Source organism: Podarcis filfolensis, assembly GCF_964270895.1.
Source record: "Podarcis filfolensis genome assembly, chromosome: 1".
NCBI classification, from domain to species: Eukaryota; Metazoa; Chordata; class Lepidosauria; order Squamata; family Lacertidae; genus Podarcis; species Podarcis filfolensis.
Genome location: NC_139604.1, coordinates 11,019,332 through 11,038,514, shown reverse-complemented (window position 1 = coordinate 11,038,514; position 19,183 = coordinate 11,019,332). Strand labels below are relative to the sequence as shown.

The 19,183-nt window shown below is 43.1% G+C and overlaps 1 protein-coding gene across 5 annotated transcripts in view; it reads left to right on the top strand.

The window, feature by feature from the left end:
* The first annotated feature begins 11,494 nt into the window (after positions 1-11,494).
* The window catches only part of SF3B1 (splicing factor 3b subunit 1), a 28,594-nt gene continuing 20,905 nt past the window's right edge, over positions 11,495-19,183 (top strand). For 3 of the 5 annotated variants that reach the window (XR_014551281.1, XR_014551282.1, XM_083626283.1), the window contains exon 1: positions 12,193-12,341. Coding sequence is in view for 2 of the 5 variants with exons in the window: in XM_083626283.1 (XP_083482409.1) it covers positions 12,314-12,341 (28 nt within the window). In the remaining 3 variants the exon portion in view is untranslated. Of the gene's footprint in view, positions 12,342-19,183 lie in introns of all 5 variants that reach the window. The other 2 variants (XM_083626281.1, XR_014551280.1) reach the window with 2 other exon arrangements.

Sequence of the window (19,183 nt, the reverse complement as noted above, 5' to 3'; positions counted from 1 at the left end):
AATACATATGGGCCTTGACCAATCCTGTAAATAAAGGGCAGGAAAATTTTTTTGTCTGCAAATGGTAAGGCTGAAATGTTAAAAAAAAAAAAAATCCTATGAATTCTGACTCTCTGGCCATTTTTTCCCATATATAAGGGCGTGGCATTGTTCCGCGAATGACCAGAGGGAAATCACACAAAATGATAGCCCTTTCCTGTAAATAAAGGAAGGAAATATGATCCCTGAGAAAATTTCTAACTTTGGTAAATGCTTGAATTGCGGAGTTTCTTGTTTTGTTTTAAATCTAACCCTATTTTTAAAAATCTACTCCTTACCCTTCATTTCCTTTATTCAAATGGTAATTTAGCCAAAATATTCAACATTTTCAATAGTATAAAAGGTTTGCTGAGACATGAACTCTGCACATGCACAGAGGCTAGATCAGCTAAAAAAAAAGGAAAAGAAAAAGAGAGAGAGAGGAAGGGGAGAGGAGGTTTGGAGAGCTTGGGCTGCAGGGAGAAACTTATCCAAATTTCCTTATGTAAAACTTGGAACCATTGAGGGAAATCACCCTTAATGTGTCCTTTGCTCCAGGGGCTACGTAAGACAAAAGAGTTAAGTACTGGACCGTCAAAGTCAGGAGGTTGCCAAGTTTCAAATCTTAACATGCCAAATTCTTTTCACAGGTAAATATCAAAGCATTCCCCCCCTCAATGGGATGTAAATCACAGACTTTGTTTGTGTGCATTTTAGGAACAGCATTTCCTGACAGGCTTCTCACATGAAATAATTTTCCCTTTTAACAGGATATGTGGACCCCGATAACAAAGTGTTTGTCCCTTCTTTTCTCCCACAGCAACTTTCTTTCTGTTCTGTGAAACAAGTCTGAATCCCTGCTATATTAGTGACTTCCATCTCTTTGCGGCTTTGACACTTTAAGTTACAAGTAATCTGTTTTCATTTATTTATGTCTATGAAATTAATTGAAGCACAACCAAACATTGTTTGTGGAATGGTATTTGTTTACCTTTTGCCTGAGCATTTCTTATTAATTCTGTCATTTTGGCTAGTTCAAGGTACTTACACAACTTTAAATTGCCATTCATTTTCTTGGTATTAAGTCATTTCCCAGTATTTTGCTATTAACATCCTAGCCGATATTGTCACATCAAGAAACACTCTTTTATTTTCATTGTTACTTCAGATTTCTTAAAATTGTGTGTCTTAGCATTTATTTATGGTTCCTCATAGGTCATTGTGTGTGTGTGTGTGTGTGTGTGTGTGTGTGTGTTATTATTATTTTGACCTTGTATTTTTTTTACAGTTCTCTTTCTCTACATATGGAGTAATTTTTTATTTAATAATATGGGAGGGAGACGATAAAAAACCAAAGTGAAGGAAAGCAAACAAACTTAGCAGATAATAACAGTAATTATATGGAAATGTGATAATAATATTGTAATGAATAAAAAGCTTAATCCGCTAAGATTTTTATTATTTGCAGCTTCCCGCGGAAACTGAGGACATCCCTTTTGCCTTTCGCCCCTTCCCTTTTCTAACTCTGTCTTTTAAGTCCCCAAAACCCTGCCCCTTACAGGATATCACTTCTACAAATGTGTTACTACAGATCCAATGAAAAGCTTCGCCACCACAAGACCTGCAACAACAACAGACACCAAAGTTTTCAAAGTGGCCACAGCTATCTCTTTCAAAGGATATAGACTGCCGGGGGAGTGGGCCTGACAAAGGGGGGAGGAGTTGAATTGCAAGGACATTTTCTCACTTTTGAACCTCAAGACTGTGCTCCGGCATTGAGAAGATACATGCGTAAAAATATCACAATTGTCTCAAGATATGCAACTGATACTTAATTAGTTTGTTTTGTATTATGTGTTATTGCGTAGGAATGTTGAAATGTGTCTGACAGTGTGTTATTTCCACAAATGGGGGGGGGCTATTTTGTGGCTATTTTTGTGTGTAATTGTTTTTATGTTTAATGTCTTATTCCTTACAACCCAGTGGAGGATTCTCATACATTTTATGCTTTTAACAGACCAGGCTATTATGTAGTCCAATGTTTAGAACTAGATAAATTTATAACCACATTTAGTTGTTTCACCTGGCACTCTGCCAACTTCCCTACCCATTTTAAAATGTGCTAAAACTCACTTTACCAAGGAGGAGCTTCATGAAAGTGCATATGCTTTGGTTTAGCAGGAATAATCCCTTATAGAGTTAAATTGACTTATTTGGACAAATGCCCTCTAAGAATGGTTTTATTTTAACAGATTGGTTTGAGAAGTTGGGAACCATGGGGCAAGATAAATTCAAATTGGACTCATTTTGAATTGGGCAAGTGTATCCAGGCTGCAATTAGCTTTTTGGTCCTTAAAGTGCAAGTGAGCATCTTCCCATGACTGCAAGACCAGAGCCTATAATAATAAAATCCCATAGAATGGCCAAGGCAAGGACATTTCCCTCATGACGTGCCCAAACCTGTGCCAGCTGGGGTGAGTGCCAGGCAACATGGTTAATATGAAAGCCCTAAGTGGATTCACCAGGGATTGCCACTACTATGACACCATGCCGGTGTGAGACCACAGAAGAGCTACCTTCGCACCTGAGAACACAAAAACGGTGGAGCTAAAAAAAAACCAAACTGCATTTTTTTTCAGTCAGTAGCGGACCTTCCTGCTAAATGTAAAGCATAGACCACTATTGAACAAAATACAACAGGTGTTCTTTTATGTGATATCCTATATCCAGCTATCTGCACTACTATACTTGCAAATGACCTTAAGAGGCATGGCTTGCAAGTCCCCTTCAGGTTTGCACAAACCCACACATCTAGTACGGTGGATACCAAGTTATTAGTGCATATCTATATAACATACACGTACATTATTGTATTGGTCCGTGTTGCTCCCTCCTTTGCTGCCCTGCTCAACCCACCTCCTTTTCCATTAAAGCCTATTCCCACTCACAGGGCACCCCTACCTTCACCGAGATTTAGGGTGCGGAGAAAAGATTTGCAAGTTCTTACAGAACTTTAATGCAAATCTATCTCCGAATGGGGGACTGTTACGGAAAGGGGGGGGCATGTCTTCTTCACCTTCTTCTTCGCTACAATATATCAATTTATTTCCAATTGTCAATGTCAAAAGGGACTAAAATTTATAAAATTCATAGAAAATCAACGTGCCAATTTGCTCAATTTCTCTAGGACTCCATCACACCTCCCCTGTCCTCCATAATCCCTCAAGCAAGGTGTCAAGACCCTAATCCTGTCAAATCACTCTGCCAAGCCTTTCCTCCGGGCAATGCCAGGTGGCAGACTATGCATACATGGACCATTGTCTTCTCATCACCGGCACTCAGGATGTGCTTATCTGCGCATATCTCCAGCTCTGCATATTCCCCCCTCCCTCCTCCATATGTTAATCCGGTGTAACCCAACCTCTCCTTAATGTATTCATGATGTAATCTGTGTAACCCAACCTTTCCTTAATGTATTCATGATGTAACTGGGATGTGTTTTGCACTGTATTCTGGGACATGGGGGGAGTTTCAAAAGTTCATGTCACCCCTTTCTCGCTGTTCAATCTTGCCTTGAACCTGTTGCGCAATAAACTTGGATCTTCTGCAATTTGCTCCTGTCCGGCTGAGCTCATTTTCTTCCGCAGGGACCCACGGACTTAGTCCGATGAGCTGGGTGGCAGAGTAGCCCCGCACCCAGATTGGGCGCCAACTGTTACGGCTAAAATCTGGGTGCGGGGCTACTCTGCCACCCAGCTCATCGGACTAAGTCCGTGGGTCCCTGCGGAAGAAAATGAGCTCAGCCGGACAGGAGCAAATTGCAGAAGATCCAAGTTTATTGCGCAACAGGTTCAAGGCAAGATTGAACAGCGAGAAAGGGGTGACATGAACTTTTGAAACTCCCCCCATGTCCCAGAATACAGTGCAAAACACATCCCAGTTACATCATGAATACATTAAGGAAAGGTTGGGTTACACAGATTACATCATGAATACATTAAGGAGAGGTTGGGTTACACCGGATTAACATATGGAGGAGGGAGGGGGGAATATGCAGAGCTGGAGATATGCGCAGATAAGCACATCCTGAGTGCCGGTGATGAGAAGACAATGGTCCATGTATGCATAGTCTGCCACCTGGCATTGCCCGGAGGAAAGGCTTGGCAGAGTGATTTGACAGGATTAGGGTCTTGACACCTTGCTTGAGGGATTATGGAGGACAGGGGAGGTGTGATGGAGTCCTAGAGAAATTGAGCAAATTGGCACGTTGATTTTCTATGAATTTTATAAATTTTAGTCCCTTTTGACATTGACAATTGGAAATAAATTGATATATTGTAGCGAAGAAGAAGGTGAAGAAGACATGCCCCCCCCCCCTTTCCGTAATAGTATGTAGTATCTCAACTGCAAAGTTCGTGAAAGCTAATCACCATTGATTAAACATAGGAAGGAAACAATGTGTTGCTGCGAGCTGATCAAAGTTTGTTCTAGCAGCAGGCAGCTGGGAGAGACCTGAAGAGTATTCAAATCCCACTTAGCCATGGACCACCGAATGGCCTTCATCAAATCATTGGTCTTATTCCTCCCAATTAAGGGGAATACAAATGACTTCCGACAAAAACATAGATGCAGCCAGAGCAGGGGTGCCAACTTGAATAAAATATTGGGGAAGGGTGGGGAGGTAAGCCCCATCCCACATAATTGATCACGACACGGCACCCCCCCCATTTGAATGGCAATGCTTATCAGCTTGGGGGGGCTGGCCCCCTAAATTATTTTATGGGGGGCGAAGAGACCTCAGCCCCTAGGAGTTTGGCTCCTATAAGCCAGAGATTGAACCAGAGACCCTCTGCATCTAAGCTAGATGTTATATCATAGAGCCACAAGCCCTTCCCTGAAGTAAAAGAGTGAGATTCATAGCATTAACCTGCTATGAATGGAGCAACTAGCAGTAGATGCTACAGTTTTAGAAACGAAACAAGGTACAGTGGTACCTCGGGTTAAGTACTTAATTCGTTCCCGAGGTCTGTTCTTAACCTGAAACTGTTCTTAACCTGAAGCACCACTTTAGCTAATGGGGCCTCCTGCTGCCTCCGTGCCGCCGGAGCACGATTTTTGTTCTCATCCTGAAGCAAAGTTCTTAACCCGAGGTACTATTTCTGGGTTAGCGGAGTATGTAACCTGAAGCATATGTAACCCGAGGTACCACTGTATAGCATTATTCATGTAGGGACCTACTCCACAACCAGAAAGAGGAACATAGAGTCTCATTCCCAATGTGCGTTCATGGTGGTGCTTCACAAGATACATGAATACGTACAAATATGATTGAATGGGACCTGCAACAAAATATTGCAGTGGAACCTCCCTACCAGAGGTAGGAAAGTTTCAAGCAATGATTCCCTCCGTGCCAGCGGTTCCACTCCTCCTGACCTGCACCAGTCTGGTTTCCCCCCCCCTAAAAAAAATTATTCGAAATTAAAACAAAACGTATTATCCAGAAACATATCATCCTTATTCCCCCCCCCCCCCAGTCTGTTTTTCTTTTATGGCTGCCAGTCTACAAACCCTGTGTTCATTCAGCTACTTTAATTACATTTTTTTGGCTTTAAATTAGCTTTAAAAAAAGCTTTTCCAAACCTCAGGATCCCCTTAAGCGTTGCTGTTGCAAAAAAAGAAAAAGAGGTTGATTGCTGTGTTCAGTGACAATTGCTTTTACCTGAAAAACTCGAGCTCTGGTCAGGCTTGTAGTAGTAGCTTAGAGGCAGTCTTTTCTAGTACTGTATTCCTTCTTTTATAGTATTTGTTTTTTTAAAGTATTTTTAATAGTATTTGTTTTTTTAAACCCATAAGCACCTGGCATTTCCCTGATCAAGTGAATCTCTCCCTTGGCTACCTTTTCATGGCACTTCGGAAACAATCCGGACGGGGAGAAAGAGAGAGAATGGAGCCTTTTTCACTCCAAAGCCTTGATATAAAAATAAATAAATCTAGAAATCACCCCACTCTACCAGCGCGCTTGATATCCGTCCTGCCACGAAGGAAGGCAAGCACAGAAACCAAGCGAGCTTACAAATTGGGGATCCAAACACATCTCTTTGTAAGCACCTAGGCGACAGTCACCTTTCCACCCTCAGGGGATGATGATGCCACGAGGCAAAAGTTATCAGGCCTCTATACCAGGTTACGCGCATGCATACATTACGAACCCATTCTGCAGCTGCCCGTTTGCAACTCGTGCCAAATCCCCGGAATCGGTTGCTGTTTCTGCAAAGCCCCTTTCGTTCTCTGCCCCACACCCCTACCCACGGAGCCTCTATGCTCACTACTTTTAAGACCCCCGACTCCCTGACATCCTTGCAGGATGAGATCCTTGCAGGGTGAGATCCTTACATCCTTGCAGGAGAGATCAGAAGCCCTTTTGCAATGCGATTCCTTCCCAGTCGGCTGCAAGCATAGGCGCTTAGCCTCGAGGAGCGTGGAGAGGAACCCTCTCCATCCCGGAGACAGCAGCTTTCTGCCTTCACCCGTCCATTTCCTCTGCTAGCAACAATCCCGCTTTGGCTAAGGCCCAGCCAATGGAGCCGCTCTCCCGCCTAGCCCAGCCCAGGCTCATCCCTCCGCCAACCGATTTGCAGTTGCTGCTGCGCGCAAAGCAGAGGGAGGCGCAACGGGAAGCGCCATGCGCGCTTCTTGGAGAGCGCATGGCAGGCAGTTGTGGAAGCGACTGGCAGGTTTCTCCTCGCGGCTGCAGCTGTGAATGCGGTGGAGACTGACTTGCTGTTAAAGCCGAGTAGTAGTCCATTGGGCCCATCACCTCCTGGCAAATAGAAGGGGAAGAAATGGAGGCAGTGAGAGATTTTACTTTCTTGGGCTCCATGATCACTGCAGATGGTGACAGCAGCCACGAAATTAAAAGACGCCTGCTTCTTGGGAGAAAAGCAATGACAAACCTAGACAGCATCTTAAAAGCAGACATCACCTTGCCAACAAAGGTCCGTATAGTTAAAGCTATGGTTTTCCCAGTAGTGATGTATGGAAGTGAGAGCTGGACCGTAAAGAAGGCTGATCGCCGAAGAATGGGTGCTTTTGAATTATGGTGCTGGAGGAGACTCTTCAGAGTCCCATGGACTGCAAGAAGATCAAACCTATCCATTCTGAAGGAAATCAGCCCTGAGTGCTCACTGGAAGGACAGATCCTGAAGCTGAGGCTCCAATACTTTGGCCACCTCATGAGAAGAGAAGACCCCCTGGAAAAGAGCCTGATGTTGGGAAAGATGGAGGGCACAAGGAGAGGGGGACGACAGAGGACGAGATGGTTGGACAGTGTTCTCAAAGCTACCAGCATGAGTTTGACCAAACTGCGGGAGGCAGTAGAAGACAGGAGTGCCTGGCGTGCTCTGGTCCATGGGGTCACAAAGAGTCGGACACGACTAAACAACTAAACAACAACAAACAACAAAGTCCATGTGGGTGGGTGGGTGCAGGGAAGAAGAAACGAACTGGTTAGAGCAGGGCGATGGCAACACCAAGGTTGCTGGTTTGATCCCCGTTGGAAACAGCTGCATATTCCTGCATTGCACAGCAAACACTCTGGCACCATGCAGAAGGACCTCCTCAGCACTCTGCTCAGCCTCAGGAACCCATCAGCACAGCAAAGAAAACATTCTTCTTTTTTTTGCATATAAATTTTTATTATTTTCTTTACATAATCTTTTTTCAGCAACATCCATCCATCAAAATATACAGTGGTACCTCGGGTTACATACGCTTCAGGTTACAGACTCTGCTAACCCAGAAATATTACCTCAGGTTAAGAACTTTGCTTCAGGATGAGAACAGAAATCGTGCCGCGGCAGCGGGAGGCCCCATTAGCTAAAGTGGTGCTTCAGGTTAAGAACAGTTTCAGGTTAAGAACAGACCTCGGGAACGAATTAAGTACTTAATCCGAGGTACCACTGTATACCCTTTTGCTCTGCCGAGCCATGACTTCTCTCCCTCCCTTCAGTTGGTATCCCTTGTCACATTTTTATCACGTATTTTATTCTTGCATCTTATCTATTTTGCATTGTAGGTGTTACTTCAACCCTGCTAGTGTTTTTAAGTTTTTACGGTTCTCGTTTAAATATTCAAAAAATTTACTCCCAATTGTCCTGGAATCTGTGGTCATGCTGGTCCCGGATCCTTCCTGTCAATTTGGCTAATTCCACGTACTGTAGTCTGTCATCTTCGCCTGTCACTCCGCAATGGTAGCAGCAAAGAAAACATTCTGGGCCATAAGCTGTCATGGAATTCCACTCAGTATTGATCCAGAGCAGATTCCAGTGTATAAGTCAGGACCTCACACTTTTCCTTCCCTCACCTGTGGTACTTTGGATATTGGCCTTCCTCTTCTTCCTGATATTGCAATTCTTCCTATGAGAAGCATGCTACTCTGGTAGCGGCAGCCCCATTGGACTTGCCAATGAATCTTGCTGGTTAATGCTAAAGAGGATAATTAGAATTGCTTTGTGCAAGAGGAGCGGAACCTGAAGACCTCCATGTCATTGAAATACTACTCAATATTGATCCAGAGTAGATTCCAATGTATAGTTAACAGAGTAAAACTTAAACACGTTGCAGGATTCTCCCCCCCCCCCCAAATAGACCAGAGGCAATTATATTTCATTCAGCAGAGCTTTACTGCTACTGAAGACAAATGAGCATAATGATCACAAATCCAATACATTCAGGATTGGCACTGTCCATGAGAAGTCCATTTGCTGCAGACGTAATTTAAACTTACAGTAACTTACAACAAGACTAAACCTTAACACTATATACATAACACCACACCAGAAGGAAAGAGAGATAGAAAAGAGTGAAACCCAGGCTCCTTCTGGCCTATTTCTAGAGTCAGCATGACCTTGACAGAAGAGATAAGAGAATCAGTTTAAGCCAGCTGTACTCAGGTTCTCTGAAGGAATAACCCAAACATCATGAAGCTTCTGCTTGTTTCTTTCACGCAGACAAGCTTCCAGAACCCTCTTGAATTAAGTAGAATAGGAATGATCTCTACACATCAGATCAATACTTTCTGCACCAAGAAATGCAGTTTTTTCTCCAACTTTTAGTTCAGATGGCAACAATCGCCTTCATCTATTTTTAATACATTGCACATGTACCAGCCACATTCATTTATTCTTCTTTCCTTTACCTTTTTTTACTTCCCTCTCCTTGCTGTAGGCTTTGGTCACTGCTTCCCATTTTCTGTGTCCTTGTTTTTTAGTTTAGGAATTGTTTCTGCTGCACATAGTATCACGGCTTTACATGTTGGAAACCGATGTTGACATGGTTTACCATCTTCTGTCTTCAGCTGAATGAGCACTCTTCTTCTCTACTGTGCATGATGGTTTCACTCCCTGAGATTCATTTTGTTTTCCTCCAAAAACACATTAAGTCCAACTGCTGCACATACATCTTGAATTTCTGTAGATGTTGGATTTTCAACTGCTTTCTCAAGCGATATTCCTTTTGGTTTTGTCTTCTTGTTATTTACATAGGCAGGATATATGCAGATGAACCGAGACTTATCGGTGGGCGAAGAAGGCACAGCCCAATTCATGGTGTCCGCGCCAGCACACAGCGCCGGGCCTTAAAGCCCAGCTCAACAGTAGCCTGGCTGAGCCACAATTGGGTCTTAACTTTTTTTTATTGCCTTCCAAATGTTTCCTGTGTCAACTACTGATTCCCCTATACAGTGGTACCTCAGGTTACATACACTTCAGGTTACAGACTCTGCTAACCCAGAAATAGTGTTTCAGGTTAAGAACTTTGCTTCAGGATAAGAACAGAAATCGTGCTCCGGCAGCGCAGCGGCAGCAGGAGGCCCCATTAGCTAAAGTGGTGCTTCAGGTTAAGAACAGTTTCAGGTTAAGAACAGACCTCCGGAACGAATTAAGTACTTAACCCGAGGTACCACTGTATTGCAAATTGGAGTTTTGCCCACTTTATGGAAGGGCTGTAGTTCAGATTGTTGTTATCCTCATATTGCAGGTGTGGAGCAAGGATCACAACAACCGTGTACCTTTACAGCATATTCCGGATGTGTGCAAGCGCTGATGTATACAGATTCATGACAAATCTTAAGCACCTAGTTTTTTATTTATTTTCTATAAAATAACAGATTCTATATAATCATCAGTTTGTCTGGTGCTTTACAAAGTTCTAGGGGACAAGTCCCTGCCCTGAGGACCTTGTAGTCTAAGAATGGGAAACAACAAAGGGGAGGAAATGGAAGCACAGATAAACAGGGAAGCAATATGTGGTTATTTCAGTTACACATGTTTAGGCTTAGTTGCAGGCTGAGTAGGGCAAAGGAACTAGAGATGCAATTTTTTAAAAAACAACCCACCCCTCCACTCCAATCCATGTACAGGAGTTTAATGTTATTTCAGCACTGGAGATGGGAAAGAGTTATACACCGCACCTCAGGGTAGCAGGTTAACTTGGGATGTAGTACCAGTCCCATGGCAAGCACAGCTCTCACTTCCAACACCAGCCCATACCCCACCCACAGCACCTGTTGCCTGGGACAGGTGGAAGGGACATTGGGAAATTTGAAGTAAGAGAGGTGTTCTGAGCGACAGTTCTGAGCACATAGGGCAGCCAGGGAGCAAGAGACACTCAGGATCACGGAGCTCGGGTAAGGATGATGATGATGAGTTACTGCATTGATATCCCACCTCCCTCCTCCAGAGCTCAAAGTGGTATTCATGGTTCTCCCCCTCATTTAATCTTACAGCAACCCTGTAATGTAGGGTAGGCTGAGAGGCAATACCTGGCCCAATGTCATCCAGTGACCTATACAGCTGAGTGGGGATTTGAACTCTGGTCTCTCAGGTCCGAGTTTGACACTTTAACTTATTATATTTGTGCTTTTTTCTTAAAAAATGTTTAGGGGTACTCCCATTTTGACTCAAGAAAATCACCATTTTATAGTTCAAATCAGGAAAAATAAATACAGTAAATGGACAAAAGTACAAAGATTCACAAAATGTTTAGGGGTATGCATACCCCTGCGTCCCCCCTGAAGAAAAGCAGATATGATATGATATGATATGATATTATTACTACCCCACCCTTCATCTGAGGTTCACGGGGCAGTTTACAATATAAAATATAAAAATATTTCCAATATGAAAACACAAAAAATGTACTATAGTAACAAACAAAAACATAAACTCCTGCCTGCATGGAGCAGAAAAGCAAAATAGACAGATGTTTCAGGTGAACTTACTTCTCTAACTGCCCATGTTTAAGGTTCTGATATTATTACTTATTATTATATAATAATAAAGTTCAGATGAAGGGTGGTATGCAAATTTTATTTTATTTATTTAGTGCCCTTCACCTACAGCTCTTAGGGCAGGGCAGGTTACAGCAGTTTTGAATTCAGTATTTAAAAGCAACTTGCCCCCCCCCCCCAAATCAGCTAATCAGTCATACTGAAACCAAGACAGCAGAGCAACCATATTAAACACAAGCGCTGCTCAGCTGAGATTCTCTATGAGCAGAAATGGAAAAAGTTGAAGGAAGTTCCCACCAAAGAAGAATGGACAAGCAAGGGGAAGGATTCTGCAAAATTACTGTTTTAAAAATGCTAAAATAAGGTGACCTGATGATAACTGTTTCATGGTTAGAAGCCCTTTTCGCACTTTAAAAAATAATATTGTAACATGATTAATTCACGAGCAGAACTTAGAGCTTACGAGCAACAGAAATAACTAGAGGCTATTTGTGTTATGGTTACGCTATAAAAGAGTGAAGGATAAGGTGCAGCAATGAGATGGAATTTAAAAACAAGAAGAACGGGATACGAAGTCGATTAAACAAGCAAAAGTTTTATTATGTGTTGGAATGCTATGTGAAATTTGTGGAAACTTAATAAAACATGTTAAACACAAACGCGCAGGGGGTCTGAGTGTACAACGGAAGACGCCTTTTCCAGTACACAAGGAACCCCGCGCGTCTCTAGGCCGAAACTCGAGGGCCGCTTGGGCGGAAGCAAGGCCCGAGACCCTTCCCCAGCCTTCTCGTTCTCGTCTCTATGGTTTCCTCGGCCAGCGTATACCCCGCCCCCAGCTTGCCTCAGTCGCGCTGCTCCGGCGCTTGCGCAAGACTCTCGCGCCTTCCTCCCTCCCCACGCCCTCCGGCCTGTCGGTCCCAGATAGCGGAAGTCGACGTCGACGAGTGGGCGGAGCTCGGCGGGCCCCTTCCATCTCGCTCACTGTGTTTGTCCCGAGCTCCACACAAAATGGCGAAGATCGCCAAGACTCACGAAGGTAAGGGCCGGGGAGGGCTGGGCCGGGCCTTCTTCTCCGGCTCGACTCCGGGCCTGAAACCCTCTTCCGCTGCCCCCCACGCCTCACGCGCTTCGGGAGAGCCGGAGGGCCTTCTTCGGGCGGCCCAACGGTTCGCGCGCCTCGGCCGGGGCTAGGCCTGCGCGTAATGGCGTCGCTGGCGCGGTCTCTTCCTTCCTCCTTCCCGCTCTGCCTCCCGCCTTTCCTGAGGCCTCCAGGCCTCAGCTCAGGAGACCCACAGGAAGCCTAGCCAAAGATGTGTGTGTGTTGGTGTTGTTTGTGAGAGAGAAATGCTCTGGACCAGAAACCAGCGTGAGCCGCTACACCCCCCCCCCAAAAAAAATCACGAAATGAACACCATTTTTATTTGTATTTATTAGTTTTACAGTACAAAACCGTGCGCGCAACACCGCGTTTCGCAATACTCGCCACGGAGGGCAAGTGCGAAAAGGAAATGGGCCCCTCGCATGTAATAATACTCGCAAGAGGCGTGCCACGATTTCCTCTATTTCACTTCACTTCATGATTTTGGTGGTTTTCAGTCAGTCTTCAGAGCTCCACTTGTTCTAGGCGCGTTTTGCGACGGGATTTCGGTTTCTGAGCTCTGGGCGCAGTACTTGCGCCTCAGATTAAAACTGCAGAGTGGAAGGAAAGGGGGACCTTTTTGTGCCCCCAACTACTCTCTGAAGACTGGAGAAGAGACCCTCTTTTAATAATAATATGGGGGGTGGGCAATGGAAGGACAAGACCAGGGGTAGGCAAGCTAAGGCCGGGGGGGCGGGCGGATGCGGCCTAATCACCTCTGTCCGGCCCGCGAGGGTCCGGGAATCAGCGTGTTCTTACCTGAGTAGAATGTGTCTTTTTATTTAAAATGCATCTCTGGGTTATTTGTGGGGCCTGCCTGGTGTTCTTACCTGAGTAGAATGTGTCCTTTTATTTAAAATGCATCTCTAGGTTATTTGTGGGGCCTGCCTGGTGTTCTTACCTGAGTAGAATGTGTGCTTTTATTTAAAATGCATCTCTGGGTTATTTGTGGGGCATAGGAATTCATTCTCCCCCCAATATAGTCCGGCCCCCCACATGGTCTGAGGGACGGTGGACCGGCCTCCTGAAAAAGTTTGCTGACCCCTGGACTAAAAGATGTGAAAAACGAACATATTTTAGCTGCAGTTCATTCATGTTCAGCTTTGTATTGTTATAAAAAAGCCTAGGTATTCTGTTGCTGTGCCCATAATCCAGGTTTAAGGTGCCATTTAGCTCCTAGCTTTCATATCTGTTTCTAACACTGGCTCAGGCGGAGGTTCTGTTTTTATAAACAGATTTATAGATATTTGTTTCTTCAACAGTGTTTGTATGGTTTTCGCCCGTGGCCTTTGGCTAGTGCAAGAAAGCTTGTTTACGTGCTCTTTCAGCTTTTGACTCAGTTTGTGGAAAGTGTTGCACATATGTTTCTTGGGGAGGGAGGCTTATTGCTTAACATTGAGGGTTTTTTATATGGGTCGCTTTGGGGGGGCAGTCCACATGGCCCAACAATGCCATGAAACATACTGAGGAAAGCTGCTAGGAGATGCAGAAGTGAGAAAAGAGGTCAAGTTAGAAGGTGGGGCGGTGTTCATAGTCTTAAGCGGCTTTTCTGCAAGCTTTGTGGCAAAAGCTGTGTGTGGTTTTTAGTGGCGTGTGCAATTTCCTAAGCACATCGGTGTGTTTGGAGAAATCTGGCTTTGCCCTTGGGAGGTAACGGTGAGCCTACCAAGGGCACTTGTGTTTCACTTTAAGCTTGATACCATAGCAGGTGTCTGCCTAGAAGTTCCTACCTGGTTGAACAGCTGTGTTTTTGTAAGGCAAAAGGGATGAATTTCTTACTTTAAAAGGTTATGAAGGGAGTAGCTTTCCAGACAAGGACACTGAACGAGTTTAATGTGGGAATGTCATTTTCCCCTAAACCAGGAATGATGCCATTGTAACTGAGCAATTAGTAATATACTTTATGCAGCTGGCAAAGAACATTCCCATGTTGATGTGGACAGAACCCTGTAGCAGAGGAGATTCTCCACTGCTTTCCACAAATGCAGTAACTATAAAAGGGTTAACCATGTCCCCTTTCTTCTAACTAAAGCAAGTAGGGGTACATAATCTCTTTCCTTCTGTGGTTCAGTACTGGCGTTTAATATATAGATGCTTTCTTTGCAAAGATGTGACTACTGTAGTTTAGCATTTAATCTCAAATGCATTTACTCGAAAATGTCAAATTGACATTGTCTAAACCATTATTCTAGGTAAGTGTGCTTTGGATTGCAGTATTAGGAACAATCTTCTCTTTCATGGTTTCCCCATCATATATACTTGTGATCTTGCTGCAACATGTATTGTTGCAAGGCTTCTTAACATAGCATCAATGTGAAGTTATAAGCTTGTAAAGTATATGAATATATAATTAATTTATGGTGCAGTAAGCCTAATCACAATAATACATAGTGATATTTATTATTGAGATTGGATGAGTTTACTTTTATTGGAGATTAAATGTGGGCACCTCAGTTTTACTATTGAATGGATTTTAGATGGTTCTGTTGGAGGCAGAGTGTTCTTAGTAGTTGGGGTATGCCCAGTTCCATTATGTCATAGTCACGATTCAGAGTTAAACAACCCTATCGTTAAATTAAAAAAATAAAAGTGCAGGTCTGGAAAAGGCTAGATAACTTGAACTCAGAAGTAGGGGGCTGAGTCAAATGAAGTACCCCCTTTAATAAAAGGGCTTTTCTGCCTGCGCAACAGGACCGCCTCTCTCTTGTCTCTCCCTGTGCACCTCCAAATCTATTCTCAGTCCACCAATACAGTCGGAACAGATTTGGAGAGCATGCAGGGATATAGTAAAATTTGGAGAGCAAGCAGCATGTAGTAAAATTAATTAATATAGTTTAACAAGAATTAGTTCCTCTCTTGCTTAAACCTCTTAATGCAAGCCATTCTGTATGTAATATCTTTTGAATGGGGAAATCTTCTGGGCAGACAGACTATTTGTATTTGTACTAATTGTACCATACCTAGTGGTTTGTGCAACTTTTTGCTGATAAGACAAAGTCGGACATATACATGCAATTGGGGTTAAGTGCTGCATCTTTGATTTCGCAGTTTTGGCTGTAGCAAGTTGTGGTGTACTGTATACTGTTGTCAGGGAACTGTCATCTGAGACGAAGGAGGTGAAAGGGCTCATGGAGGGTGAGAGAGACCACTCAGCGGAGGAGGGGACCAGCAGGGGGAGAAGTGGAGTTCCAAGGGAAAGTGAGTCGGAGGGAGAGCTCAGAGATACTTCAAGCGAGAACAGTGGGGGGGTTTCAGGACCTCCCGTAGGAACACCCACTCCTCGGCGGAAACTGTCACGCCGAGAGTCCAGAAGACGTGTTTCCGTTAAGGAGCTTTTATGCTGGAAGAAGTTCCGTAAACGCCCACTGTCCGATTCAACGAGCGATTGATGGAGCCACGCTTAAGGAGCTCCATCACAGACAGAGGTTTGGGAACTTAGCCAAACTCTGAGGGATCAGGATTTTACGCACAAGCAGCTCATCATCCCATCACAACTGTATACCCCATTTGATAAAAGCTTGTGTAGCAAGAAATTACTAGAACAAAAGAGGCAGGTATAGGGTTTTGAAGCCCAAATGATAAAATCTTCATTTTGTTTACTAAAGTGGTGTTCTTTTTTTTTGTTTACTAAAGTGGTGTTCTTAGCGAAAACAAACACACACAACCATTGATTTCCCAAACTAGGAAAATAATGAGTGCAGTAGCTTGCTCTTATCCTAATTGTATTTGTAAAGATGGTTCAAATAATGTTAATGTATCTATACTTTAATAAAACCAACAGTACAGTTCTTGTTCGTAATATAGGAAATGTAGCATGGATAAGAAACTTAAGTATTGTATAAATCTCATTTTCAACTAAAATTTAACCCCCCCAAAAAGGGGAGCATTTTTATTTTTCTTTTCTTTTTTTAATGATATTTATTAAGAATTTAGAGATTACAAAAAAAAGAAACAGAAAGCAAACAGCAAAAAAATTAACAACATATACGTTACAATATATAAAAAAATAGATAGAAAAAAGAAAAAAAATGTAAAAAGAAAAAGAAAAATACAGCAATAATAATAATAATAAAATAATAATAAAACACACATCCAATATTCCATCTCTTTGTCTTTCATTTACTTGTTTCATCGACCCCCTCACGCCTCCCTTTTTGTATTCTAATTTAATTATTTGTTTCAGCAAATTCTTTCCATCTTTCTCAATTTTTATTGGATAATTTATCTTAACAGTCTAACCTATCAATTAACTCAGCAAATCCTTTTCATCTTTCAAAATATTCTGTCATTCAATTTACCTTAATTTATTTTAACCTTATCTTACAAAAAAATACCTTAAATCCTAGAACTTAATACTTATTTATACATATCTCCTAATATCGTTTCTACTAAAGCCAAATAATTTCATTCCACCATTTTTCCTAATTCCCAAAAATAAATTTTACCCTAATTCCCAAAATAAATTTTTAAAACTTTCTTCCAATCTTTATCCAACGTCCCTTCTTCCTGGTCTCGGGTTATGTCAGGCCTTACTGTCCTTTCCATCTAGTCCATCAACCTGGTAACCTTATGCCCGAGGCTCTTAAGTCTTTTCCATGTCCCTTCTGCAGTTCTTCTTCTTGTTTATACCAGCACTTTGCCTTGTCTTTTGTTGGTCTCTTTCTTAATTTCTTTCCTTTCTCATTAAGGAGTAGGTCTCGGGGAAACTCCAACCCAAAAATATCTCCATCTCCCCTCAACAGATCAGCCCATTCCCCACAGTCCCATTCCCCACAGTCAACCGGGTAGTCCAGAAAATATTTAAATGCATGTTTCAAAGTCCCTCCAAAATTAAGGACCCCCACAACTCCAGACCCCCCTGGCCCACTCCAGGTTCAATCTTCAAAGACAGCGGCTTATGCTCCTGCAGAGCCTCGGTTCTATCCATTTGCGTTGCTTGAGGTTCAGCAGCAACCTCCTCCATTGTCTTCTGCATTTGCACTTGCCCTGTCAAAACAGGTTCCTGGGTTGGGTCCTGAGTGGTTTCTATATAAGTATTCACTGTTTGTCCAAAATTTTGAACTGCAACAGTCATCAGATTCATCTTCTCATGCATCTGCTCCAGCAAGGCGTTTGTCTTGCAAAAAGCAAGGACCAAAACTTCTTCCATATCCATTTTTGTTCAAGGTCATTGTCTGGTCTCACGATCCTAATCTCCACAGCTGTGAAATCCCCAGATCGACTCCAGCAACAATTTTAACAAGCTCCCTCTAGAGGGAACAATTTCCATTTGTATCCATCTTTTGAAGGCAAGTCCAGCAAAAGAAAGTTACTTTCATTTTTCAAACTTTGTTTCTTTTAAGTGCAAAAGGTAACTTTGGAATCAATTTATTTCTCTTCTTTAACTATCTGTCAAAAAACGTTCCATTCACAGTTGATGGGCTTCCCCAAAAGTTTCTGTCCGACACCCCGTTCCCAGGTTTGAGACGGTGGAAATTTATCTTTCTTTACTCTCTCTCTGCAGGCTTAAAGAATCAAAATTCCCCCTCTTTTCCCCTGCTTCCAAGAGGGGTTTTGATGGTTAAAAATGAAGGAAATTTAGGTCGTTATATACAACTCTCCAGACTTTGGCTTGCACAATTTTTGCTTCAGTCTATATACAAAAAGCGGAAGGCGGACTTCCTGTTTAGACCTTCCTGCTTCAATGCCAAATTAAAGTGTTTCTTAATCCAATTTTCCGTTCTACTCACGGGTACTTGTTTAGAGGCCAATTGTCCACAGGAAAAAGTCAGCGCTCTCTGGCAACGGCTGTGCGGCTTCACTCCGTAAGAATAGCGGTCGATTCAAGACACCGCGCTGCTCACCCCACGTCGCTTCGGATCCCCGAAAAAGGGGTTTCCCTGCGAGTAGGGGAGGCGCTCCTGGTGTCAGCCGAATCCCACCTTCCCAGGCTGCCTCCGCCTGGGATTTTTAAGGGGTCTCCGCCTTCGCCGCGGCGGCAAGACCCGATTTTCACGGAGCGGGTTCCTCTGAATCAGAGGAATTCCGCCATTGCCGATGGCGCTAACCCGGAAGTCCCGAGCATTTTTATTTTTCATAGCTTTCTGGAAATTTTACATCTCTAGGCAATAATGTATTCACCCAGGCATGTGGGGGTAAAGATATGTTTCCTGTAACTTTGCAGTTATTAGATATAAGCCTATTTTGTTAGTTTTTAGGGTTTTTAATGTATTTGCTGCCTTGGACCCCTTTGGGAGGAAAAGAGGGGATAAAAAAACCTAATAAGAATAATAGCCAAAAGTGGAAGCAAAACTTTCAGAACTCCCAACTCCTAGCCGTAGAGGAGGATCAGAAAGGAAGCACAGAAGACTCACTACAGCTAATTCCTGTTAAGTTATATTAGAGTGACATGCAAACATGACCATTTTAGTGCATGTTTTATTATCTGGGTATACAGTATTTAGACGGCCTACAGGAGAGTTGTCATAGTATGACCTTACAGTAGGCAGATCCAACAAATCCTGCAAGTGAGGCAATATTTTATGAACAGTGATAATAATAGTTAATAATAGAAGCTTAGAGTTGGAAGGGACCTTGGAGGTTATCCATCTCCCTCATCAATATGACTGCAACTTTCCTAACAGAAAGTTATTTCATCCTCTGTCAGGCCCTTCGTCTTTACATAAGCCACACTGCTTCCTAGGAATATGCTCACTCTCCTGACCACACCCCTTATCTGTGCCCTCTTCAAGTCCTTTTGC